The sequence below is a fragment of the Orbicella faveolata genome, unplaced genomic scaffold (genome assembly GCF_042242905.1).
Source record: "Orbicella faveolata isolate gen_17 unplaced genomic scaffold, um_ofav_v1 contig_12, whole genome shotgun sequence".
Taxonomy (NCBI): Eukaryota; Metazoa; Cnidaria; class Anthozoa; order Scleractinia; family Merulinidae; genus Orbicella; species Orbicella faveolata.
In genome coordinates this window covers 33,687,390-33,715,207 of record NW_028301539.1, presented here as the reverse complement: position 1 = coordinate 33,715,207, position 27,818 = coordinate 33,687,390, and the positions used below count along the sequence as shown (strand labels likewise).

Here is a 27,818-nt window from a genome sequence, read left to right as displayed (position 1 = left end):
TTTCCAGTGCTACACACTAGGTGTTTTACAGAGTGATGAAGCGTTGTAGGCTTGTGGGTCTACTCAGGTGACAGCGTCTTCTGTAATAGTTGCTTCATGGTTAGATTTTAGTTTAAAACTTTGGACGAGTGGCGTTAATGGCTGATAAAATGTGATTTAACTATAACACCGAATATCAATGTGTAACAAAGGAGGACATGTAGCGTATGTTGCACTGATCATAATTTTACTGAGAATTGCAAAGAAATGTAAGCCAAGTCGTGTTTTGATGATTGAGTGGTGATATTCACAACATCGTAGTTAGCAACAAAGTTTAGTCGAAAGTATTAAAAAAAAAAAAAAATCAAGTTGTAAGCCATTATAATTATAAGATGGCTTGAATAAAAACATCGGTATTCACGTACGCCAATTCTCTATCCACACCATCCCACCATCCATGCCATTCCTCATTTTTTGATCGGGATCATTTGCGGTCCAAAATGGGGATCATTTCCGGTCCGGGATCATTTGCGGTCCAATTTGCGGATCATTTGCAGTCCGGGATCACTTGCGGTCCTCGGATCATTTGCGGACCCGTACAGAGTCCGTGTTCTGGGTGCTGGCCAAAAGTAATGCAGGCTCTATGATCGAGTGCTTTGAGCGGCAATAACAATTACCATCACGCTTTGCCATTTTGCACAAACAGGCCACTTGGTTGACCTCATCCGCGAATCGAGTCGTTCCCAGTCATCTCGCTCGAACACGAGCTTCTTTAAGTCTCTGTGTCGCTAAGGCCGTGGGACTAACTTGACTGATGCTTCCCAGCCTTTTCTGTTCGCCACTTTAGAAACAAGGGAAAAAAGCTGGCTAGAGTGAATCCCATCTTGCAGTTGTTTGTGGTACTGTTTATACTGAAGACAAAACAAAAGATGGCAATCCATATTATCTCCAGCAGAGGTCCCACAAACAAGTGCAAGATAGTATTCGTCCCAGATTTCTTCTCTTTTCTAAAGTGGCGAATTACGAAAGGCTATAGAGAGTTTTCACCCACGTGGCCAGCACACATGCACATTTATTGAAACAAAAGGAAGTGTTTACATAAGACTGAAAAAAGTTCAGCTCCCACAAGACTGGTTTGATACACTAACATGGCCGCCGTTTCATTGTCTTAGAACACCAAAATGCAATATCACTGCCGTGACGTTATAAGAAAACGCTCTATATACTGTGATTTGCCTACCGCATATGCTTCGTGACTGGAATTCGCGGGCGCGACGGATCCGTTAGTGCGTTAGAAAAAACGTTGGTATACACGGTAATTTAAGTGCAAAACAAACTCATACCTCCCTTCATTTTGGAATAGGGGGAAAAAACGAGCAACTGGAAAGTGTCCTAACTCACTCACTACTTACTTACTGCTTTCTATCGTCACTCTTATACGACTTATCGTAACTGTCTCTATGACGATCAACGGAATATACGAATGAAATATAATAAATAAGAACAACCGCAAGTAAGGAAGAGCTAAGGTTTATTAAGAAGAGACTATCACTGTTCTGTACGGACTAATGTCACAGTAGAGGTATATTAGCGTTCACAGAGGGACTGTTGTCCTCGGTGCTAACTAGCAACAATATTATAAGGTGTTTATTTTGGTTCAGAGAGCAACGTCCTAGATGTTATGTACACATAACAATTCTAATAAGCGAAGGAATTTTTAACCTGACTACAAATTTTTCGTTCGAAGGACATGGATCAGAGATAAAAGCTTTTTGTCTGTCAATCTCAGCAAAATGCCATAAAGTAAAGTTACACTAAGGAACGTTTGCGGTAAGTTGTTTCCACAACGTTATAAGCAAATGCTTTCAGAGTATCTAAGAGCCCTTTGAAGTCCCTACTAAAGTTTCTTTTATAAATATCTCGATTCGGGATCCAAAGAGAGGCTTGGTTTCTGGACTGCAAAGCAAAACCCCAGGACCCCAGGGGTTTATAGAGTCCCATTATCCCCGTCCCCCACCAGGTAAGTAGGGGTATCTTGCCAATTCAAATAAGTCATTGTCAGCGAACGAACTCCTCTCCTGTACAATGCACTCGTGCGCAATTCTTCTTTCAACACTTGATGACGCGCTACATGTCATCCTGTCTCGCAAAGGTGAATCTCGGAGGGAAGGACTGTTCTGTACCATCTTTTGACTCTTTAGTAGTAGTGGCCATCGATTGTTCATGGTCCGGTTACATAACTTCTTCTTTAACTTCTGACGTCGTATTTAATTTGCAATTCCTAGTCTCAAGCCTCGATTCGCTCCAGTCCCAATTTGAAAAGAAACTCCTCCTTGGCATCCTCGCCTTTTCCTCTCTTTCCATCTCTCCTTGATTCAAGTCTTCTTAGCGCGCTGCGATAGCGCGTCTCCATTCGAAAATCTACAGCCCCGTTAGTGGGACTTGATCGATATGAAGTCAATGAAGCGTTAGGCGGCTTGGATTTTGGCGAAGAAGGCGATAGCTTCTCTCTTTCCATTCCTCGCTCAAGTCCTGCCTCCTTCCCTGGAATCGAAGTGCTCCGTCTTTCGATGGGACTTGGTTTTTGGTCTCGTTTGACGATTTCGTCTTTCGTCTCCTTTTCGTTTTTAACCTGAACGACTGTTTTGCCGTGCATAAACCCATTTACACGTGCTAAGTCCATATTTCGTCGCCTTTCCTCCTTTAGAATCCCGTGATGAAACATTCGGTCGCTTTCAACCGACGAACAGCGCACCGGAAACACCGAAGAAATATCCCGATGATGCCCGAACGGCCATAGCGCGTAACGATCTCGAGGTGACGGGATGTGTATTCCGTTTGTTCCGTAAACGTGCCTTACGGCTTCTGGCGCGTTAACCCGTCGGTGGTAAATGCCCGGGGGTCCTTTCGGAGAAGGAAAGGAGTTTGGATAGTCCGGCGGGAAGTTCATCCTTGGGGCAATGCCAAAGTGATCAACAGGAAATCCCCTTTCGGGGTACGGCACGTCTTCGTCTACACGTGCTTTTTTTGGAGGGACATGGAATGCGGAGCCTCCTGGAGAAACTCTCCGGGGGTCTCTTAAAAACGTACGACCTTGGAAGGAGCCTGGGTTTTTCAAGTCTTTGTTTTCGTCGCCTTGGCGACCATTTTGGTGGTTTTCGTTTCTCCTCTTCTGATCCTGTCGTAGCCCCCTGTGATGACCAGGTGAGGGCTTGTCACGGAAAAGGAGATCATTGATGGCGTCTTGTGTAAACGACTGTTGATCATCCAGCGTCAGATGAAGCTGTATTCCCAACACGTTACGAAGGGCGCCTTCGTACACATCAGATAAACTGTAAAATAAAACGAAGATGATTTTATTTTGATGGGTACGTAAAAATGAGATTATTTTTTCGTTTGGCTTTTAAATGTTTCTACTTCCCCCCCCCCCCCACCCCTGAGATCCCAGTGATCCATCTAGGGAGCCCCTATAGCCCCGCCTTCCCCTCTACATTCCATTCCTGCATTTGGTGAGATTACCCGACTCGCCCACGACTCGCTTGCATGAAAACATTGTAACACGCAAGGGATGATTGGAAGGAGGGAAGCGATTTTTTGAACGTTTTTCTCTTACGAATGAAGGAAAGTAGTGTCAGACAAAATGTGCCTTTTGCTTTGTTTTTCGTTACTGCAAATGAAATAATCACATCAAGGGTGACTTTTTGTTAGGCTGCTTTCGATCACATAATTTTTCGCGAAACATCCAACAGTTTATGGGCAAAATGCGAAAATTTATCTTTAAATTATACAATTTTAGATAATTGTTAGGATGCTTATTTAGGAAATAGAAACAACCGCGCTCTGCGAGACTTGATATAATAGGTACTGTCCACGGAAAATGACTTTTAGGACGTTTGATATATTAATTCACCATATGACCTCAGTTTTCTTATGGACATACAAAGGTAGTAAATTAATGATCTTTCAGCGTTAAGACTTATGAGAAATCATTTACCAATCAAAAGAGATCACAGAAAGACGTCAAAGCAATAAAATTAAGAACCTGGCGAAAGAGGACTATCGCTTGAAATAACATATAAAAAGACTGAAGAAATTAAAACAATATCCTTAAAGTGCCGGCGGTTTTCACGAGACAATTTCTGAATAACATCGAGCTATGGTAAAAAAAAAAAATTCACAATTAAATTAAAACCGTCCTTTGAAGCGATTTGATTCCGATAAACGGATGTTTTATTTCACAGGCTGTTGTTAAGAGCCGGTTCGTTTAGTACTTTGTGTCGGAATAGCATTTATAGAATACTGTTTATGTTTCGGTAAAATTCAAAACTTGATTACGTTAAAAGTCGTCTAAGTTTGGTAGCTTTGGACCCATATAACCGTTTCTTTCTTTCTTTGTTTCTTTCTTAGCTTTTCAAATATACATTTATACAAATTAAAATTATAACTTTGGTTTTAGAGATCATTGCACAGATAAAATGCGTGCATTTGAAAGTGTAACTAGAATAGTCTCGTACAATACGAAAAGGTCTTTTAATCAGGAGTAAAAATCTTAGTTTTATTTTACCCTTAGGCAGAAAAAAGTTGTTTTTGATTTGCATTTCAAGTCACATTTCCTTTTCGGTTTCTCAAAGGATGAATTGAAAACTTGGAAAGACTTAACTGTGATTAACGAAAAAAATAGAGAAAAGAGAACTATTGTGCGTGAATATACAGAAAAATTCTGGCTTATATCACCAGTAAATAACAAAGTGTAATTTTGTTTGAGGTTTTAAAAGATTTGCTTTAGGCTCGGAAAAGCAGTTTAAAGTCATCTAAACATAATCAAAGTCTCCAAATGTTATCACAAACTGCGCTTAAATTAATACTGCAAATAGTACTCCTTCCTTAAGATTTTTGAGACATTTTCTTGCCCGAGACCCGAAATAATTATTATATTTTATACGTCGCAAAATCCGGTTAAGTTGTTATTCTTTATTTTCTGCGTTTCACAGGCGACCTCGCGCCCGTTACTTCTTGTCGCCTATAGAAAACGTTCTCACTTGTGAGTCACGCTGATTGTCATTAGCGTGCTTAGAATTTCCTGCCTTTCTTCAAGGCGTCGAAAATGAATACCTGGTACCTGTTTATATGTAGATTTCGGGCCGCGCAAGTATATTTTGTATTCTCGTTGCATATGCATTAGATACGTCAGCTGTATTTGAATAGTTGCTCGTTACAACTTGTTTAGCGTGTAAAACAAAACAAAAAAGGTTCCTGCTAGTTTTAAAGAGATTTTCGGGGTCCCATCTGCGCTCTGGAGAGTCTTAACAAAGGAGTGCGTGCAATTGCGAGGAAGAATCATTCGCGAATATTTCTGATAATATTACAAAAAAAAGAAGATTTTTCTCCGTGAATGGCAGATGTGCATTATACCCATCTTCCGCGGAAATGTCCGGAGAAGCCATAATGTAACTGAATAAGTAATTGCATAATAATAAAAATCCGTATGGACCTTAGAACAAATCTAAACTAAGCTTGAACGCATTTGTTAAGAAGCGTTACGGCCTTCTACCTAAAAGGGCTGTGAGCGGCGAATAGCGAAGTAGATTTGTACACAGCGTCACTAAAACCTGTCGCGCGTAGTCGCTTCAGTGCTAACTGCTAACTCAACTGGTCTAGAATATATCAATAAAATTTTGAGCTAAAGTGACCTTAACGTTTCGCTTGAGCACGGTTTCTGCCGTTTGTCGCTCTTTCCGCCAGGTTTGTGTTGAGGCATTTTGTCTCCAAAGTGGCAAACCAACGGCGACCACTCGCTTCGACGTGTGTACTTAGTGAGCCCCTGTGATCATGAACTCGCTAAATTGTCTTCCTTAAAAGACCGCTCGGTTCAACTCAAGATAGAATTATTTGTGCAATCCGCTGAGGCAGATGGTTTTAACTGTCTGCTCGGGGGCTCAATGAATATTCATTGGCGAGGAAATCAGCTGCCTCAATCCTTATTAGGACGAATCTTCCCGGTCGAAGATCATTTTACAGAATCTCTTTCCGCTTCCAGTAATTCTAAAAACCAGTGACACTTTACCAATGGCCCGAAATAAGTTGCCGACGATTCATAGACAGAAAATTAAAATATGTATTCAAACGTAGCGTTCAACTTGGTTTGTGCCTTCAATCTTCAATAATTTATGAGAAACATGTGAGTTTTATTTAGTCAGCTAAATAAAGTCAATCGATGTAAAGTGAGCACTGTTAACTAACATAAGAAGACGTGCGTTTATTTTCTGACACTTTCTGTCATATTATAAGCCGTTAGATTATCAGGAGAAGAAAGATTGCTGCAAATTTTTAGTCTTTACCTCCAGCACCAGATTTTCCAAAATTTTCACAAATGCAATCCGAACAGACGTTTCCTCTCTCGTAATAAAACGAAGATAGCCGAACCTTTCCGAAAATGTCCGAAATGTTCCCGAATTGACATCGGTTCTCGTCGGATCCCTTGGCTGTTTGACACATCAGGCTCGAGGTCCACCTTGTTCCCAGGGTCTTTTCCCTGGCTTGGGGGTGGGGAAAAAAGACCCTGGGAACGAGGTTGGCTCGAGGTAAGCTGGGTGTCATTTACTGGGTACATATGAGACTGTATAACTTGCATACACTTTAGGACCAGTAATAGTCAATTTATTACACGTTTCCAGGTGTACAGTACACAAAAGCCTGGAATTTATTTCTGTTGAATTAAGCCTCAGTTGAAATTCTTCTCAAGACAACTTACCAGCCATCTTACTGACCCTGGCTTCCTTCTAATTTTTTTTTTTTTTTTTCATTTCCACCACGTTGTTCCCCAAGGTACAAATAACATTTCACCATCCATAATCTCAGATTTGTTGGGTTTGTCCCATTATTTGGAGGTTTTGTCCCTTTCCAACTCTAGCTGGTATCAAACCAGTTCCCTGCAGTGCCTCTATGAACCATGTGTCTTGTCTGAGAAATAACTGGCGAATGGATTTGGTATAGAAATTAACGATTATTCCACGAGCGCGCGTTGGATATATAAACAATAACCTCGATTTCGTACGAAAATATGTTAGGACATTTGACCGCGGACATTATATCGTCCGAGAAGCGAACAGTTTTCCTTGAGTGTAGCTCAAGGAAAACTGTGAGCTTTGAGAAACACATAACGTCCAAGAACAGATATCCGAGCATATTTTCGCGCCAAATGGAGGGTATGTTTATTATACTTCACCTGACTTCAAATGTTTTTCTCAACCCGCGCAGTTTAGAAAATTGAGGTATTTCACTCGGATACTCCCCAGTTTTAGCTAGGACATATTCAGTCACGTGACACGTTTACACCAATCGCGCGCGAGCAAAAATATAGATAGCCAATAAGGCGCGTAGCGCCGAGTTGACTTAAATCATCTCATATCCAACAAGCGCGAGTGGAACAACTGTTTTCAGGATTAACGCCCCCAAAATATAGAAAATTAAAATAAAAATGTCCGAAAGAATTACGCGTATGCCTATATTATTTGTAGTATACGCTTAAATCATTGCCCCTGAGGGAAACAATTTTGTTTTCTCAAGAATCTCGATGTTTCGCGATTCTCGGGACCAGTAATTAAGTGTTTTGTTATATAGCTGGAGTTTAATGTAAAGTAACAAAGGCAAGAAGAAGTCAAAGTAACCTCTGGTTGTTGGGAGAGCGGGCGACATATAGGTTTAGCCATTGCCACGAGATCATAAATCAACCAATAGGAGCTCACATTAGACTAAACTAAACCCAAGTTTTATAACAAGTGATCCTACACCCTGATCGCTAAACTAATGAACACTCTTGAATTGCATTATCCAATGATCCAGTTTTTATTCACAAGACTATGAAGCTGAGCAAGGCATTGACAAGGACTGCTATGCTAGGACCACAGTGCATGTAGTGATACGTTTCTCACACTAGTGCTGTCATGCCACGATACGCTGTACAATACTACAGAAATGCGTTCACGCACATTTCGTTTAATGCCATTTTCCCTCTTTCTCCCAAGTTGGCAGAAGAGATTTCTGCTTTTTTTAATGCATGCAGTTGCCAGAAGAGAAACAAAAACAAGATCGATAAAACAATATTGAACTTGATATGTAGCCTGATATTTTGGCTTGAAAAAAACAAGTCTTCTACGAGGGCTAATTTCTGGCGCTATAATTGACTTAACCCTGTGACAAATGGTGTGTTCACATTTAAATCTAGGTATATCTAAAGCAATGAGTGGTGTTAACTGATAGACTGTATGTTTTAATTTTGTCTGAGTGAAGTCTTTATCTACCAGTTCCTTGAAATGAAAGCAGAGAATACACATGAACCTTTGGAGCTATATGTATCGTTCCGTCACGCTCCACTTGGCCAATCACGATCTCGCACACAAACTCGAGATTTCAAGACGAAGATTTTACTCCAACCAAATGTCACTATGTAGCAAATGGCTAAAGCTGGATGTTATTTTTTTTTTTTTAGTCGATGCAAAACATTGAAGAAAACATTGGCCTTGAATGTGTTTGTTTTGCCTTTGTGATATTGTGAACTGACCTGTAGCTGGGAAAACATGAGGTCTTTGAGCTGAACCCAGAAGGAAACTATACTATATCACGCCGGAAAGATATTATTTATGTATAAAGTTAATTATTTGTAAGCCATGTAATTCAGCCTGAAATTTAATGAGCTCGTAAACACGAATTACGGCTTTTTAGCGGTCGTCTGCCATACGACCTAAAAATCTATATACACTCCTTGCATCTGAATTCCAATTCTGCATAAAACAAATCCTTGAACAACTTTAGCGGGAGGAAAAGTAGCAAAAGATGAAAAAGAACTGAAATTGTTTTAGAGTAAACAACGTAAATGATACGCGACTTTGTCACAACTTGATAAATCCAGTGAAAATCTATCCAGATGGGATGTACGAATGTATCTGTTTATAACAGTAGTAAAACACGGTATTGCAAGTAATATATTCCATCTGCCTGCCTGCTAACCAAGCGGCTTATGGCATGCACAGTACTGAAAATACTAACTCTCTAGGTCGACCTCTCAAGGTCACCATAAAAACCTGCTATCATTTTCATACACATTTTTCAAAATATGATATCTATTCTTTTTTTTAACGTGATATTATCAGGTCCGTCGTTTTCATGACCTGTGTTATGAAATTATGATTAAAAGAAGCTGAAGGGAAGCAGATAGGCACTAGTGAATCAACACCACTTTTTATCAGAGCAGCTGATTGCTGAGTTGCTTGATTATCTCGCCGATCTAACGATTTTGAATGTCGCTTCATCTTGGCTCCGTTTTCATGTTACAAAGTCAGTCACCGAAACACTTTTTTTTTGCGAGAGTAATTACCAGTTTACTCTGCCCTTAATCATTTATTCAAACGTTGCTTGTAATTAAAAATTAATTGCACGACTCTGTATATTACAGAGGGCTGAAACTGTGTATGAGATACACCTTCAACATAAAGATTGTTCTTTTCGAAAACAATTTTTACTGCCCAGTTCGGGCAATTTTCGCCAGCTAATTGTACGACCTCGACAAATATGTACTTTTCATTGAATTCGATGACAAACATAGCAAAACAAATAAATGCGATATTAATAATACATCGAAAATAAAGACATGGCAAAATTCAAATTGAAGATTTCAGCAAGAGATGGAATTAAATCTTGCCTCGTAAAATCCTCAAATACGAATCGCCCACTAGTTGATAACCATTGAAAAGGTAAATAACTTGTAGTATTTACTGTTCTACCCTGGAGGGTCATTGTATAGGTAAATCTCGGAGGGGGGACAAAAGCTGCTTTCAAAGCCGATTTCTAATTCAATTATTTCTCGAGTCATCAAGAGCACTCACAATATATATATTTTTTAATAATCCGCCTGGGTATTATGGGGCTTTGCTAGCTTACCTCGTAAACTCAGGCCGGTTAACTCCGTTATGCCGGTCAACCTGCGTGATTGTTTGTCTTCTATCGAGGTCCTTGGCTGTTCTGTAAACTGGTTGAATGAAAGGCTTGTGCCTGACATCTGCTCTACTCAAATTCTCTGGCTCCCTGCTTCTGAAATCCACGAACTGCGGCTCACCTCGGCTGTCCATTCGAGGGGCGAACATACTTCCTGGGAGAGAATTGGCACCGTGAACGACGCGCAAATCCATTTCAAACTATTAAATAGGCGCCTGTATTTCCCTCGCTGTAGTATTTTCCCCACCGGTGGATAACGCCGTCAGCAGCAAGCAGCTGCTAGTTGCTTGTGACTCTATCAGTTCTGATTTGGAGTGAATTTTGATGTGCCGTGTGTCTTACGTAATTAATGGCCTCCACAACCAAATGAATTGGCGTTCAAATTGATGCCCTGTTTGATCAAGTTACTCTTTGACTACTCTTACATAAGTCTTCTTGTCAAGTTGCCGTTTAAAAATATAAACCGCTGGATATAGTTCACAGTAGAATGCATGCATTACACGCCAGATGGGCGAATATTTTATTGTTCAAAATGGCATGCTTCCTCGTGTATAATTTATGTCGACTGAAACTTTTTTTTTCCTCTGCACGGTCGAATTGCTGCCGAAAAATATAACTTAAAAAATTCGCCTATTTTCAGTCGAATCAAATCTGTTGGAAAACACCTTAAATTCACGGACCAGCCTGTGGGAAAAACTCTGCAAATGTTATGGAGTAACCATTAAAAGTCTCGACCAATAGGAAAGCAGGAAATCGCCACCGATCGGAAGCTAATTGAGAATTTAACGATTTTTTTGCTTTCTTTGGGTGTAAAACTCGTGCCACAAAGCATGGTTTAATGTCATCAAGAATAACGCATTTTGTTCGGTACACGATGCTTATTCCCTTTTATTTACAAACAATGTCAAGATATTGCTCGATTTAAGGTCTGGGTCGAACGATAACATTGTAAAAGAAATCTCAATTGTACTGTGATGTAAGCCATTGTTTTTCCAAACCACTAGCTTCGCAGGTGCATCGAACTTCAAACTCGATCCTCAGTTGACAACAAGTTATTCGATGCAGCGAATTTCGCCAGCTAATTAAAATCTTAGCAGATGTCCTTCTGGCAAAAACGCCACTACCTGAGATAATCGCGAACCACATCAATAATGAACGATCGTGAAACTCTAAGATATTGTTTTCCTTACGAAGGAAGCTTTTCTCCGGATATCTGAAAATTTAATGCTTGGTGAAACGACAGGTTGTGTCGAGATTCACCGAGAACACAACGAACGCAGTCAGACCGCTTGCAAGTAATTTTCGAACCTGCTTTCTGTTTAGTTACTCACGAGTACATGTGTGTCACACACGAAAACGGAAAATTTTTGAAACCTCGCCACGACTTGATCCCACTGGCGAGTAGTCTCGAACGGGAAAACAAGGAAATTTTATTCCTAAATAGCAGGAGCTGTTTCGCCATTCCGCCGAAAAAGCACAACTTTCCCGATATGCAAATTTTGACATAGATTTCAACTTCACGAAACATCATTGAAAGGAAGCAAGAAATGATGTTATCGCTGTTTTGAAATCGTTCTGTTTCGGTTTTTATGAACCCTTAAGCGCCGCCACTGATGCGAAACGTTACAAACAAGTGAAGGAGAAAATGAGGGAAAATGAACCGCGAAAAATACCTGAAATGTTTGCGAGCATCCCTTCCTGTGCCTATATTTCCTTATGGCCTCTCTTAAGTCCATATGTTATCTCTATTGACAACAGCTCCTTTCACAAAAGAATTATTAAGCAAACTCTAATTAAAATATGCCAGCTGCATCAAACAATAGACGACGTCTTCAGAGGCCGAATCAATTTTGTTCTCCTTTGTAAACTCCGCGGCGTTTAGCCTGTCATGTGAATTAATCTCGCAGCTGACTCCGCAAAATGCCGGACGAAATCGCCACTGCCATCGGATAAAATTGAGCAGCCTAAACGCGGAGCTAGAAAATTTTTCATTATTCTCCAAGATAAATACTATGAGACATGGTCGGTGGCAAATCTGGTTTCCTAGAGACGTTATATTGTCTTCCTTTTCCGATGCAAAAATGTGGCATTAGTATAATTGTAACGTCTTTAAAATGTCATGAATTTCCTTGAAAACGATTTGACTTCTGTAAACATTCTATAGAATGGTCTTTTGTTCCTTTGTCAAGTCCGCTTTGGATCAAAATTTCTTCGCTTTGCCAGCGAAGGGAAAAAGCCTCTTCTGTTTGGTGACTGACTCGACCGAACGCAGGGCCCAGGGAAAGTCAGAGGTTTATTAGCGATGTCATGAATGACGGTTTTTCGAGCAAAGAGACTTTTAATATTAGCATTACTTTCTCAAACTGAGCCACTAACTCTTTCAAACCTGAGCTAAAATTTTGGCTTATCACCGATAGTCGAGTGATTTAGCGGAGCAATTAGGTTACATCGTTTTCACTGAATTCGCTGTCTTGACAATAACACTTATCATATCAAATTAGAGGACAATTTGTTTTGTGTGCAAAAGATCTGTGGCTCTGATTTCAAATCTTTTTAAACAAAGGACCACGCGATCCCTTTGTGCTGCACACAAGAATAGTCAAAACACGTCAATACATACAGCATGCGTCGTTTTTGGCGGAATGAGTTGTCCAAGTGTTATCTCCGACACTGTTAGGTAGCACGCTTTGTTGTTCAATTTCCCCAGTCTTTCTTTCCCCTTTTTCTCTTCTCTGCATGTGAACCTTCGGCCTTAAAAAGCTTTCTAATTATCCTCTGACTCACTTATGGACTGAGGTCATTAGTTTATACCCGTCTGTGCACGGTACGTGAGCAAGAAGCTTTTTGAACAATCACCTTAACTTCTGAAGACTCCAAACTCAGTTCAATATTTGAACAAATGTCCGGTTTAAAAACACATTGAGAGCAAAATGTCAGAAATAGACCGTTACCATGGCAAGAGATAGCTGTTTTCCAGGAACTTTCTGAGGTGATATATTAAAACTCTCTTTTATTATCTTTTGCAGAACAATGCCGTGCAACACTCGCTGAACAACGAGTTTAAAGATCTTGGATCGGTTTAAAACACAAAACCTTGACAGCACGTGTAGTTGTCACTGACATGTGAGCCAAAATCTTGAAAAGGAAAACTGTCATAGTAGGTTTTTTAGCCCGGGAACTGAGCACTTTTCCAATTAAAGCTTAGGGCAATAAACATTTATGCTTTAGTGACTTACGTTCGATTCTTCCTTACAGTCTTAATATTATTTGCTTGCTTAGTTGCTTCGCGAATTTACTCAGTGCCAGAGTTCTAACCTGTGTTTGTTAATTATAAGCAAGTGTGAACTATAGGCTGGAGTTGGAAAACGTTAAGTTAAGTTAAGTTAAGTTGACCACTAACACACAGCTGAAGGGAGCTGTTTCATTCGACCTTGCCGAGCTTCGGTTGCAAGCCCCACCGCACACACCTAGATGAACAAGCAAGCCGATACAAAAAGTCCCAAATGTTAGTATACCATCAAATTTTGGCGTAAGGCAGTCATTTCGTGTTGTAAATCACGATGCATAATCATTCACTCTCCTTACCACATGTATGTACCAGTGGCAGATCCAGACCTTGAGCTAAGAAGGGGTGGGGGCGGGAGTTCTTTTGTTTCCCCTGCCGGCTTTTCTTCCCTCGTCTTTCTGTTTTTTTTTTTTTTTTAATTATTATTATTTTACCCAAACTAACGGGGGGGGGGGGGGGGCGGCGGGTCCCTTCCCTAGATTCGCCACTGTGTACTTTGAAGTTCGAGCACTTGTTGTTTGACTCGTAACAGAACAGTTTACGTACACCGCTGGCTGGAGCGAGTCTGAACGGAGACTCAGATGCCGATCCTTATTCTGATTGGACAACACTATGGATCGGATTTTCAATGGAATACGATCAGTAGATTTTCCAGTTTACATGTAATTTTACTTAAGAGATTTAACTACACCTGTGCACTCGAGAAACGAGAATAAACCTCTTGTGGGTATATGTAGTGTCGTTGCGCATTTTTACTCGTCGTCTCAGAGACGTTGTCGCCAAGAAACTGCAGACCTCGAGAAACATACGTCGTAAAAGAGATGCTTAAGGGCCCATTAACCGATTCATGCGCGCGCTCGCGCGCGTTGCTAAGAAGGTGAAATTTCACTTCCGGTCACTTACGTCAGCCTGAGCACAGAAAATAAAAACAACTCAAAAACTTGCAAATTCGCATACATCTTAGATGTTTTTCTCTGTGTTTCGCAAAATGCAAAGTAAAAAAAGTTCAAGCAAAGACAAAATAAGAGAAAGACAGAAAAACAAGAGCAATAGAAAGAGAAAAATTAACGCCTTGTGGCTTTGTTTGATCTTACCGAAGTGCGCTGGTAGTATAAATTGCGCACGCGCTGATAGGGTAACTTCCAATAGATATCGGGCGCACTTCCGGTTTCTTTAAAAGCTAAAGGAAACGCGGTTTTTCATTAAATCCAGCCTTTTTCGATGAATTTCGATTAAAGCCAACGTTGGTAACATAACTATGCATTCCTTTCTCGAAATCATGCTTTTTTCAGAAAATTACGAATTTCTCAATATTTTGAAATGCTCTCAAAATCTGACCTTTTAGAAATGAAACAAAATCGATGCATATCGTAATGAGGATTTAAATTAAAATATTAAATCAATGAAAAAACTCCCGAGAAAGTAATTTGCCTGGGAGCCTTTGCATTTTTTCTGTATTAGTCACATGACCATGGGCGTGGTCTGATGACGTCATCACTGGTGTTACTGACCATGAAAAAGTTGAAACACATGAAATAACTCTGAACTAACTAAAAATGATGAGGTTATATGAGACTAAATTTTCCTTAGCAACGGCTCGAAAAGATCGGTTAATGGGCCCTCAACACTAAAATGTTTAAGAAGACACTAATTTCTTCATGGAATTCTAAGATCCAATTTTAATGGGGAAAATTCATGGACAATTTGATGTGTCGAGAGAACAGTAACGAGAAATGAAAAGAAAAACATTTGCATTCAGTTTTGAAAATCGATCACGGAATTTGAGGACTTGGCGCGCTGTTTTCAGGGAGCTTCGAGAGAATGTCAACTGATCGACCCCGTTTCGTCCGACAATACACTACGTATTTTTTCAGTCTTAAAAGAAATAGGAGATATTCTGGGTTTGAAACAAATAATTAATTTCATCGTGGTGGTTTTTGCTATACACCCGGTGATATCAACGAGGGAAGTTAAAAATGATCTGCCGCTTAAAAAGAATAAACATTGCTTGTCACAGCGTAACTTCCCGTTGAATTTAACATTTTGTTTCCTTTACAAGATGTTTCAGAAATAGTTATCTTCATAGTTACCGAAATTTGTAGAAAATAAGACTTTTTCGACATAATTAGATCCTTGTTTATTCGATTTGCATAAATGATCGCGTGTCTTTGCCCCATTAAACGAAAGGTAGACCATTTATACCCTGCCGTTTCGCGCTATTTTACTTTCATTATTGATCGTAAAACTGTTTTATTTGATACAAAACTCCAGAAAACAAAGAGACCGTGGTCTTTGAGGTTTGTAATTAACTACGTAGTGTTTAAAATTTCTACCAATGGCAATCGACTTGAAGAAGCCTGTGTCGGGTTGCTTGGAAATTTTCGTCCAATACTCACAACATCTGCCCTCTTAGCAACTCGCCATCAACATCAAGTGTATTTTTTTCTTCCTTTCATAAATGTAAAGACAATTCTCTGAATCTGAAGCCGACATGACTCAAAGAAATTCCTTTTTACCCTCTATAAAGGGAGGCCGACTTTCATCTTCATCAAAAGCGGCCGTTATTTCTTCGCAAAAACAACGCTACGCAACGGGATTGATGTGGAAAAATCCGTCTTTGAAATATGCATGGGAAAATCAGAGGAATGGAAGGAAACAGCAGTTGGCTCAACTGCCAAACAGATCGCAATTATTCCGTAGTTACGATTACTCCACACCTAAAACGAGTGAAATCACAACAACATTTCACATAAATGATTTCGTTCAAAATTATGTTCATAAGAGAGAGTTGGAATTGCCTCCAGTTAAGCGACAGCAAAGTTCTTTGGTTAAAGAAAAGGTGGGGACACAGGAATGTTGCTATGCTAATAAGAAAATGCTCAAAGAAGTTAGCAGCTTGCCGCTCGAATTTACCGAGGACGTAATTCATTTCAGAGCTGACCCGAGTTTATCTTCGTATTTCTCAGCGGACATGAAAGATCTGTACAATTTCAAAGACCTTTCCATTTCAACGAAGCAGCCGAGGAACAAAGACAAGTTGAAAGGAAATTCCAAACGGATCGTACCTCAAAGACACAAGCTTTGCATGCCAGATGACAAAAGCAAGGAGATGAAAATTCCACAGAAGTCAAAGTATACCTGGAGGAAAGAAACTGAAGAAAATGCTTTGACATATCAAGTCGGAAAATCAACGCATCTTTGGGAAAAGTATGTATTGGGACTGATCAGTAAGCAAACAGCTCAATGGATAGCAAATCAGTGCTCTACTGGGGAACAGCGAGGCAGGCTGATCGGCTATTTGGACGAAAAATACGAAATCAAAGATTTGGAGAAAGATGGAACAGCGACAGTCAATAAGATCTTGTCCGTGCATGATGACATCATATCGCTACCCAAGAAAGAAAAATGCGTCTCACAAGCCGAACCTGAAATTCTGAATAACGGTGCACAAAACAAGGAGGATTGAAAATTTCGGAGCTAGGGATTCGCCAGTATTTGGTGTACACAAGAACATGGCTTTGAATGAAGCTGAAAACTGGCCCGAAAACTCTATCTACAAACAGATTGCACCTAAAAAAACTGAATGGGATTCGCAGATTTCAGAGTCCATCCGGAAGACTGAAAGAAGCAAAAAGATGTTTCCCTTTATTGGAAAACTACATAGTATCAGTAAACATAATTTTGAATAAATGTTAGTCACTGTGACGGTGAATCAATGTTAGTGACCTGTGACGAGGGAAATTAACACATTTTGTTCACAGCCGGAGGGGAATAAAAGGTATCAGTTATGCATCAAGGTGCCTGGTCTACAATATAAGCGTTGTACTGGAACTGAGCTTATATTATAGCTGGTATACTCCATGTGAAGTGAATTAGTTAACATTTTGTAACGTGGAATGTGATGACTCTTTCCTCTTCGTGTAGATAATGTCCGTGAGAAGTGTTTAACGAGATTAGAATGGTTCAAAATGGGCAGGCGTAAACTGTGATTTTAGTGGCCGCTAAAGAAGTAGAAACAATTAGTTGACTGTAGGAAGTTAAGTGAAACTTATCAGAATTTGGAAATTCTTTGAACTGCCAGGCAACGTGAAGCACAAATCTGTATCGTGGACACACAGAGATTTCACTCGAGTTCTAGTTCGCGCCCTACATAGACAGTGGAATAGAGGGACTTCAATCCAGACTTATCAGAGAACAGTGAAACTCACTCACCACGAACAAGCTGCTCATATCATTTGCATACAGAAGTACGTCGATACTCTTCGCTGTTTCGTCCGCCGTAGATGCACCACAACTGAATTCGTTTAACATTACCTGACATTGTTGCATGGTCCCTTGAATCTCTCCACAAAACAAAAACAAAGTCGTATTTTCCAGATTATTCTGTAGCTTACCACGATATGTAAACAATCAAGTGTAATTCAAATCTGAATTGTTTTTTAGCCTGACCGGCCGGTCGCATCGATATCGTTATATTATTCTAATTTATAAAATGAGCTCCTTCTCGCCCGAGGCACTTCGCCTATTCAAAAATTATCCCAGTCCAAGATGAACTAAATAAATATCATGTATACAATTCACTATCAAAGGAAATCATTTACTGTTAGTTTTGTTTACACCGAGTTGTTAAAGCACAAACAATGTATAAATTTAAAAAGAAACATTGATTTTGAAGAGCGAGGCACGGACTAAAAAGGTTCAGACTTCTGGGGTGATCATGATAGAATCGAGAAAGAGTTTGCTCGAAGAGCTGAGTTCTCTGCAGGTGAACTATCACATGGTTTCACTTTAACCAACCGGGTGGTAAGGAATGTCTGACAAAACTCGGTCGAAAACTACGATGTGTGTTTCCTTTAAGGATAAGTATCAGTAATCAACCTACCTCTTGATGAAAACCTGTGGAACATTTCTTCTGCCTTCAATGTGGCTTTCCTTCTGTCCAGTTGCAAGGTATTATTCAGTGTTGTTCAGCCACTTCTTGATTTTTTCCTAGAAAATTCAGCTGGACAAATTTGGCAACTTGCCGAAGTCCTAAATTACAACTTCGTTACTTTGCATCCCGTAGTAACCATCACTGGAGTGAGAAATGGGTGATTTGCGAGTCGTAGAAAACCTCAGTGAGTATAAATTAAACCGCGAGACATCTCCAAAGTGAAGATTCATTTCAAACAAGTGAAATTGCCGTCCAATTACACATATTTCATGAGATAAATGAGCAGTCGAGTTGAAGCTTTGTGTTAACAACATTGCTCCAGGCTTTTTTGGTCACTGACGTCAAAGGAACAAAGCCCGCATGCTAGGAATGCAACCATCCTCAAAATTATGTTTGACATGGTTCAGCGACAGTTCTAGTACTTTGACGGTGGAACTGTGTTACATAATTAACCCGAGCACCAAAATCAGCCGCTTAAACGTGGTGGGCGAAAAACTAAGGAGGCTCTTAAATATGAGTCAACGGTTGAGCTATTCTTCCGGCCAAAAATGCGTAGTGCCATACTAACGAGCTAGTCAAAATAGCGCCGAAACCCGAAACAAAGGATTCTACTGAAGAAGCTAATCAATTTTAATTCCTGATTTTCGGCACGAACTCCTGAACCTTGCCTAAAATGTTAAACGCGTGATCGCGCACGTGAATAAACTTTGCGCCAAAGGACATGGGGAAAAAATCTGCGTCTTTACTTGAAAATGTATTCGTCCGAACGGGGGCCGCCGAACCCACGGGTTTGGGGGGGCGGGGGGGAAGCATATGCTTATGCGATCTGTTATCAAAGCCTGACAAGCATCGGGAAAGCAACGGACAAAGAAAATTGGAAATTATAAGTTGCAATGAGCAGGGCGACTCAGAAAAAGACACCAGCCATTGTTTCACCAATTTTTTTGTGTGTTTAAGTGCAATCTGATTGGTTGGCTAACCAACTGTCGCTAGGCCCTGGACTGGGTTCAAATTGGGTGTTAGCTGGGTATTAAGTTAGTTGATTGACTAGTTGACTAGCTGTTACCTAGCTTTGGAGTGGTTTCCAACTCTTAGTATGCTACCAAGAACACTATGATTGGCTGGCCGACAAGCGGTTGCAAGATTTGGAATGGTTTCTGACTGGGCTCCACGAGCGCTAATTAGCGAGCTCACCGGTTTTAGCTAAGCTTTGGAATAGCTTCCAATTGGGTACTCAACTTTACTAAGTTTTAGAATTGCTTTTAATTGGATGTTATCAGGGTGATATGGCCAACCGTGCTCGATTGACTAGCGTTTCAATGAGTTCCAAAACGACAAAAAGTTAACAAGTTGTTTATTCATTTCCTTCATTCTTTTTCTCTGTCAATTTGCTGTTTTACAATGACAATATAACCGCTATTTTATTTAAATGCAAGTTCTACTAGTTAAGTGGAGGGAGCCCGGGCGAGTCTTGTTAGTGGTATTCTTACCACTGGAGATATCTGGCTGCTTACAAGACAAACATGAACATCACCGCCGCAACTTATCTAACTAATCACTACCAAAAATACGGTACACAATCTTGTATAGTGTTATTACATAAATAAGTGTTCCAGAATGTCATTTACATATTTACACTAAAATTCTTTGGGTGAAAGGAATTTCACTTCATCTTGTACTTTATACACGATCCGGTCAGAAGACACAGCCCTGAGTGGTTAGAAGTACAAGCTCATGTAAGCCTCTCTAAATCTTTGTTTCTTGAGGTCCCGTTCTGTTTTCAGCTGTTGAGGTGAAAGTTTTGTGAACACAATTAGAAATGCTTGTTTGTTGCTGGCTAGTTTCAGATTTCATTTTTCAATCGCTTGCAACTAATTATAACACTTATTATTTCACTTATTTCACTTATTATTTCATTTTTAACTAATTACACTTCTGTGTTCTATTTTAAATAATAACTTATTTGCTGTTTTCTCTTTCAAGCTTCAGCATTTGCTGAAGGGTTAAGCAATTATACCGCGTTCACTTTTTGTCAAAAAGTCAAAAGCTCTACAGGATAAATATATTTTAGAATGCTGCATAACTAAGAGGTGACCCAAGATTTACTCTACAAACTAAAAACTAGTTTTAGTGATTGAAAAATCTCAACAGAAATTTCAGAGGAAAAATGCACCAGATGATTTTTTCAAACGTTTTTTTAAGGTGGGATTTAGTAAAATGGGGGCTGATAAGGTTTGTTCAGTGGCATATAACTGATTCAAAGCCAGTGTGGATCCCTAGGGAATCCCTAGGAAATCCCTAGGGGATCCCTAGCACAATCATGCAAATTTTAAGACCCCATAAAAGACTTTTTTTTGACATTTTATTTGTTTTAATAGTACAATAAAATACATTACTTACAATACTACATACATAAAAGACTTTTGCAGTGATCATATTCTCTTTCAAGGAACCAGTTTTTTTCTTACCATTAATCTTGCATTTGTTCCCTCATGGTTATGAATGTTTGAGCAGTCTCTGACTTTGTAAAACGATTGGAGATAACTGTAGCAAAAAATTTAAGAAATTACCTATTATAAGAAAAGAATAAGCCAGCATAATAGGCCTGCAATGCGTGCAGACATATAATAAATAATGACTGTACCAGGTCTTAGGGAACAGACCTTTCTTCACGTACTGTTCATTCTTTTGTGTCAAATTAACAACTACATTCCATATTGCCATGCATCTGTTCAGTAACAGATCACAGATGATGTCAAAGTGTCATCTTCTGTGATCTATTTAACTAAACAGATGCACAGCAACAAGGAATCTATCTGTAAATTATAAAATAAAGAAATAAAAAAATGGTAATGACATCATATATGCATCTGTTCTTTAATACACCATAAGTAAGAACTAATGAAAATGCAAGAAGAGTTTGGCATTATTATGTAATAATTTCGTACTGAGCATATATTGAGCAGTCTTCATCAGGGTTGAAAGTAATTCACAAGTGCAGTACATGATGTACTACACTTAGTCATTAAAAAATCCAGTCACTTTCTCAGCTCATCAGATGTCAGATCTAAGCCAATCATGGCACACTTGCACACAGTTACAGCTATACATGTATTTCCTTTCAGTTTCAATGTCTCACCACATAATTTTTGGCCTTTGGGATTGGCCAGAGTAATATTACTTTGGTCTTGGTTTACTCAAGTGAAAACTGCTCTACATCGAGATGTTTGCCTCACAGTCAGGGTGAGCAAGGGTGCAACTCTTACCTCTTTGTGTATTTCTGTCCTGTTGATAAATGGTGATTGTAACATTTCCGACAAAAATGAACTTTTTTGTATTCAAAGTAATCTCCAACAGGAGGACTCTTGCAAGAATTACACTGCAATTCAGACAGTAAAAAATTACAGTCAATACAAAGTGGCACAATTTGACAACCACATGAACAGACCACAACAGTTTTAAGGTTATTCCACTAAGTAGTGCATATCTGTGCATCCGTGCTGCATATACTTTCTGCATCATTACCGTGAGTATCGATTATCTGTCAGGATTTTGCCATACTTAAGCAATGTATTCGCTGTACCATAATTATAATAAACTACTTTCTAACCTCACTTGCTAAAGCAGTGCTGGGGAATATTGGTCCTCGCTGGTTTTTGTACGGATCTCGCTACACTTGATCCCTACTGCCACAACCTCAGGCCAATATTCCCCTGTACGGCCCTCACACTCCATTAGTTACATGTAGATCAGGTTTATTGAACAAGAAAATTAGGTTAATACTATTTTAAACTGAATGTATGTTTATTGTGAAATCACTCTAGAGAAGGGAAACAAATTTTCAAGTAAATCATGATCAATTACAACAGGCACATGTACTATCCAGCGTCTAAAAACAGAACAAAACAAGATTTTAATGGTACGTCACAGTTTTCCTTGAGCAATTCCAGTTTCCTGCCCCCCACCCCCCCCCCCCCCAAAAAAAATGCAATAACCTGGGGCCTGTTAACTCAACAATCAAGCTTATACTTACGATGTCAGGTTCTCCAAAGTCATTACACTTGATTGTAACTGATGTTATCAGTGTCTGCGGTCCACCAAATGAGCCATGAAACTTCACTTTTCTATCTCTTTTAGCATCAAACTCGTAAGCTCCTGGCCTGTGTAGAAACATGTAATAAATCATTATTCAACCTTAATAGCAATTTTTTCTTCATCTTTTTGATGCAGCCAAAATTGTCTACTACTTAGCATAGGTAATTGTATAAGTGTGAGTGCAATTAATGAGGATTTACACTACGAGTGATATTTGAAAAATTGCTCTCACAATTGCACACGTCTGTAGGCGAGTCCAGTTTGAAAAAGTTTTCGATATATCACTCCTTAACTGGACAAGCTTTCATAAAACTACTCATTTATTAATATGACTGGGAAAATTATGACTGTACATGTGTTGGTAATTTATAAATTGGCCCTCTCTGCCAGCCACGGTGAAGTAATTTTTACAGTGACATAATAAACAAAATACAGTAATAACTAACAGTAAAGTGCGCCACACTACAAACTACATGTACATGAAATAAGACACAAAGTGTCCTTACCCAGGGTGACTTTGGTCCTGAAAAGGGAAAAAGTACAAAGACAAATCAAAATTAATATTAGTTGAGTATGACACAATCCTTGTAACACTGCTTACAAATTATTTCATCCATCAGTATTTACTTACTAATTTCTACTGTCAGAGGAAACGTTCAGCATATGAACCAAACTTAAGCAACTCAGAAGTAAAGCCTGGAATAAAAATTATGTTTTTCAGGCTTTATTTTCAGAGCCACTTAAGTTGTGTACATAACTGCAATGACCATTCATGTCTTTACATCTTGTTTTGCAATTGAACAATTATATATCATCTTTCACATATTCAATTGCATACTCCTCAACAGAAGCATATCACCTCGTTGAGGTGATATGCTTCTGACCTCAATCTATGGGTTTATTATAAACTCACAACCTGACCAGCTCCCACTGGGGTAAATAACTCAATTGGCAGAGCACTGCACCATTATTGCAGAAGTCGTGGGTTAAAATCCAATTTTTTTAGGCTTTCATTTCACAACTATTTGAGTACATAAAGTTCTGTGATGATATTCATCATATATTTTAAAGAAAGGATTTTGATCAATTTTTGCCCTTGAATGTACAGAAAAGTAGATCAAACTTTAATTTATGGTTCATACAGTCATGCAGCTGGCATCAATACTCTTATATGTGTTCCATGTTTACCCCCAATGCTAAATTATATCCTTTCAGATTTTAATTCACCACAAAACCAAACTTTCTTTGCATAGGTTACCTTGTTAATCGCTGGGAATCTTGTTGCTCCCACATTAAATGACTTGAATGCTTCATCAAAGTGAATGGGTTTGCTAATGATCTCTTGATGAGTCGATGGTCCTGGAACATCCATCTAGGAAACAATTTAAAAACAGTTTTCAAATAGTCAGTCAAAAAGTTGTAATTTAAACCCCTGAGCATTCACAGAGATAAAATAAACTTAGGATATAATGGTAAGGCACGTCTGTCAAAAATGATAAATTAAAAACCCTTGCTTAATAAACTCCTGGACTCTGGATCACACGGTCTGGGTTCAAGCCCTGGTCAACATCACTGTGTTGTGTTCTTGGGCAAGACATTACTCTCACAGTGTCTCTCTAGGGACTAGGTCAGGTGAGTTATCATTTTCCAACTAGTGAGACAATCTCAGATAGTGCAGAGTGCAATTTACAGCTCTGATACAGTAGTCACATGCTGTTCTCTCCCTTGGTAGTCAACTAGGCCTTTTCCCCTTGCAGAAAGTGAGTAGACAAAAACTTGATAAGAAGGAATCTTAGCATTGTGTAAGTTTCATGTTTGTATTTTCTTTCATGGTCCAAAAATAACTGACAATTACCGTTTGTCAAGACGGCTTTGAATTTTATTGTGATGTTTTGAGTTTCAATCATTTTAAGTTCAATAATATGCAGAAGTGGCAAATATGACAATTTTACTTTTCACTCCAACATATGCAACTTAATACTTTTGTTTTCCTCGCCGAGCTATGCAACATGATACCCTTGTTTCCTCAAAAATATAAGATGTGTATTTTTTTACTTACTGCTGGAAATAAATGGAATAAAGCTAAATATCTCATGCAAAATCGAAGACAAACGACTTTGTTTTACTCCAAATGCAAATTTTCAGTTCACAGAAAAACAAGAACTAATCTAATTATCAAATAGTCACGTCCAGTCAAGGAATAGTTCGTTCTTATTCATATCAAACTAAAATACAATGCTATTGATTAATACAACTGAGGAGCATTTCAACGAGAAGTACTGAAGGTAGAGATTGTTACTTGGTCGAAATTATATTCTACATCGGTGAGAGAGTCACCTCAAAGACTGATGAAATTAATTGACAGTTTCATTATGTGCCACGGAGTCTGCCGCAATATTTGCGAAGTTTCTTGTGTCACAAATTTATTAGTTTTATATGTACATGTAAGTAATGTGGGAAAGTTTCAGCTGAATATGAACTTTTTGCTCCATTCATATAAGAGGAAATAAACAAGCCACTAAGAAGAAACATTCTTTATTTGAACCCTTGCAAACATGCAATAGTTATAAAACAGCAGACAAAATTTCTTGAATCAAGCTAGGGGTGATTCCAGATGATACGCAGTCACAGTACCGTTATTTGCACTAAAAAGGAGAACCGATGTTACCTGAAACACAGCTGCTATCCCCGGTCAAAATAGTCCAGTTCTGGCCCTCTCTCTGTCAAGCAACGCAACAGTAGTGTTACGTGACAGAGAGAGGGCCAGAACTGGACACTGAAGACTGTAAGTTATCTGCGCATGTGTTTCGAGCAAATTGATTTTGTTCTAAGAGAATAGCACCCCTAGGATTGCAAGAGATTTGCAAAAACATATATGGGTTTGTGATGTTAGCATAGAACTAACGTAAGTATGATAGGTTTTACGTAGTAAACAGAGGTACCCCACCCCCTTACCACTATGCTAATTAATTAATTGAAATTAATTAATTAAACAAACATTAAAGTTTACACCATATTGTGTTAGTGACTTAGTGCCTGATCGAAAAGCAGCCCCCTAAACCATCCCAATAGGGCACTCTGCACTAAAAACATCAGCAGGCTAGTGAAACGTTCAGTATAAGCTATTTATCAGCTTACAGCTTATAATAGTTGATAAAGATGAATTCACTGCCATGGCGAGTATGTGAAACTGATGCTTTGAGTATTTAAGCCCTTCACTTTGATTTGAAAACGGGCTCACACTCAAAGTGTCAGCTCCGCATAGTTTCTACTGTGGTTACGCACCGCCACTTTAAACCCCCACCCCCACCCCAGGGCAACATGGGGCATGGGTGGGGCTTTGTGGGGGCTTTGACTCTCTGCCTTGCCCAAGGGGGTGGGGATTAATTCATTTTCGTCCTTTGCCTTCCTTGAGGGGTGGGGGATTAGTACATTTTTGCAGAATCAAATGATGATTCAGGAGATGATGTCCTTTGTCCCTGTGGACGGCCAAATAATCCTGAAAACATGATAGGATGAGACAGCGTAAATTGCAGCATGAAGTGGTACCATTTTTCATGCATGTGCAGGGATTGATAAAAATGCACCAGAGGGAGAATGGCTGTACGTTTCCTGCAGGAAAATTTAGGTACACTTCTGAAGTCTGTCCCCTGTATGTGGGGCTCATTTGGTAGGGGCTAGACCAGAAATATCCTTGTTTGGTTTTTCTCTGGGGCTAATGCCCCATGTTTCCTCAGCGTGGCAGTGGGGGGGGGGGGGGGGGGGGGGGATTTACAGTGACAGGTGCACGTACCTTGATCAACTTAAATAATTAAAGTTGATATTAAGATATGTGGCTTAGTGTTTAAGCATAGTGTGGTCACAGGGAATCATCCCACGACAAGAACGCAGAAGCAGCAGTCGGTCTCAGCTACAGAGGCAAGACACTGGTAAATTTTCCTCAAAGTAAAACAGTTCCACCTGGCAGGACATAGTGTGTTCTGACTTTTTAATGGCACAAAGGAAATCCACAAACTTACATGAGCTGGTTTAGGGAATCTTGGAGCAGTTCGAGCCCCTACCGAGTACCCTCTTCTGCATACGGGTCGACGTTCAAGTTCATAAATAAACCCACTGACCTGTTGAGACAATAAAATAAAAATCTGTGATAAATCTCAACTTCATCAAGTCGACTCGCTAAACAACCGGAAAGGACATTTCATCTCTACTAGAACGCGCTCAATACTCCCAACAGGAAAACATTCACAAAATATTACATGCATTGATCTAGAAATCGGAAACAATCATTCAGTGCCCTGTTCGAAGAAAGAAAGAGATGTACCTTGACTTTTCAGCATATAAGGTTTTATCCTTGGAAAATCGTGGAATAACTTTTTACCAAGCCAAACGTTGCTCATGAAGTACACAGATAGGTATCACGCGTTCTATCGATCGAAAGTTGCAGCTGACGAATAATTCCACTCATTTTTCATATCTGGTCAATGTTTGCAATGCAAGGTAGAAACAGCTTTGCAATAATCAATAATGTTCGTTACCTCAGCATTGTCATAACACCCTGGGCCGCGATTTGGAGCGCCTCGTAAGCCAAGTTCATTGCCGAAGCGGTTTGCCGGAACTTTGAGCGGCAAGAGTTCGCGGTCGAGAGTTGTTCCAAAGGCCACTGCTCTTCGATCTACGAGAGAAGTACAAAACTCTCTTAATCACATATAAAATGGTGAAGTCGCAAAAACAAATTGCTAGGGAACATACTGTCGTTTGCCGTCATGATTCTAAAGTTTCCTTTTGACTAAGGAGTCAAATATCTACTGCTGTTTTGCGAGTGCGAACAGATCGCTATGACAACATGTGGTTACATCCGCTGACTAAGAATGTCACCGGCGCATAAAACGGCATGGAGAACTGGGAACGAGTCTGTTAAAAATGAAGTCGCCCACGAAAATTTACACCTGATTTACACTAATAACAGAATGGCTCTTTAGGACTATTTAGTAATCCGGAAAGTATTTCAAACAATGCGCGGGGGTTTCCGTTCCAAGCCCTGAACGGTAAGGTAAAATGAAAGCGAACTTTACAAATAATATTATAGATGCCCCATCATGATTTTGTAACGTCTATTTATACCGCCAGTGTCAAAGTCTCAGGTACTTGTCAAGATCGCGTTTGTTTATATGTGTGAGATTTTGGGGAACTGTAGAGGGAGGTAATAAGTGTAATAAGTCAAATAAAAGGAAAATAATAATAATAAACCAAGTCATGTAGCAAACGTTTCAAGCATTGCCCTTCCATCTCGCTTTGCCAAGTCGAGGGAGTAAGGTTTTAAAAGTCCCAAACGTTTCGTTGGCTTTGTTAGAACCAGAAGGATATCGCTGATATAGCGGTAATGTTGGATAGATAAATATTGATAGATAAGTACTAGTGCTAAATATATGATTTTCAAGAGGTCAAACGCAAACGAGGAAGGGCGCACAAGCGGTTTGGTTGAAAAAACCCGGCTAAGCTTTAATTTGCAACCAGCCCCGTACTAAAATTAGACAT

General features: G+C 39.5%; 2 protein-coding genes across 7 annotated transcripts; both read right to left on the bottom strand.

Moving 5' to 3' along the window:
* Positions 1-1,493: 1,493 nt before the first annotated feature.
* LOC110057878 (uncharacterized) lies at positions 1,494-18,534 on the bottom strand. 6 transcript variants are annotated; one of them, XM_020764484.2, is made up of 3 exons: positions 18,138-18,534; positions 9,916-10,123; positions 1,494-3,311 (listed from the first exon to the last, which is right to left on the bottom strand). In XM_020764484.2, exons 1-3 carry the CDS (start codon positions 18,160-18,162, stop codon positions 2,267-2,269), a joined length of 1,278 nt encoding a protein of 425 aa, XP_020620143.2. In that variant the 5' UTR covers positions 18,163-18,534; the 3' UTR covers positions 1,494-2,266. The 6 variants fall into 6 exon arrangements, with proteins under 6 accessions (XP_020620143.2, XP_089139526.1, XP_020620145.2 ...); XM_089283400.1 differs by lacking the exon at positions 18,138-18,534 and adding an exon at positions 17,468-17,890; XM_020764486.2 differs by lacking the exon at positions 18,138-18,534 and adding an exon at positions 12,590-13,583.
* Positions 18,535-19,525: 991 nt separating this feature from the next.
* On the bottom strand, positions 19,526-27,130 carry LOC110057879 (ciliary microtubule-associated protein 3-like). The gene is made up of 9 exons (XM_020764488.2): positions 27,033-27,130; positions 26,819-26,955; positions 26,303-26,401; positions 23,542-23,655; positions 22,790-22,806; positions 22,222-22,348; positions 21,455-21,567; positions 20,657-20,732; positions 19,526-19,972 (listed from the first exon to the last, which is right to left on the bottom strand). The coding sequence occupies exons 1-9, from the start codon at positions 27,046-27,048 to the stop codon at positions 19,907-19,909; spliced, it is 765 nt and encodes a 254-aa protein (XP_020620147.2). The 5' UTR covers positions 27,049-27,130; the 3' UTR covers positions 19,526-19,906.
* Positions 27,131-27,818: the final 688 nt, after the last annotated feature.

Coding starts and splice junctions, on each gene's coding strand:
- LOC110057878 (XM_020764482.2), bottom strand. CDS start 10,163: ATGGATTTGCGCGTCGTTCACGGTGCCAATTCTCTCCCAGGAAGTATG. Junction 3,312..9,915: donor AACCGGCCTGAGTTTACGAG/GTAAGCTAGCAA, acceptor TTTATTTTACAG/TTTATCTGATGTGTACGAAG.
- LOC110057879 (XM_020764488.2), bottom strand. Junction 23,656..26,302: donor GATTCCCTAAACCAGCTCAT/GTAAGTTTGTGG, acceptor ATTGTTTCCTAG/ATGGATGTTCCAGGACCATC. Junction 20,733..21,454: donor GGACAGAAATACACAAAGAG/GTAAGAGTTGCA, acceptor TTTTTGCTACAG/TTATCTCCAATCGTTTTACA.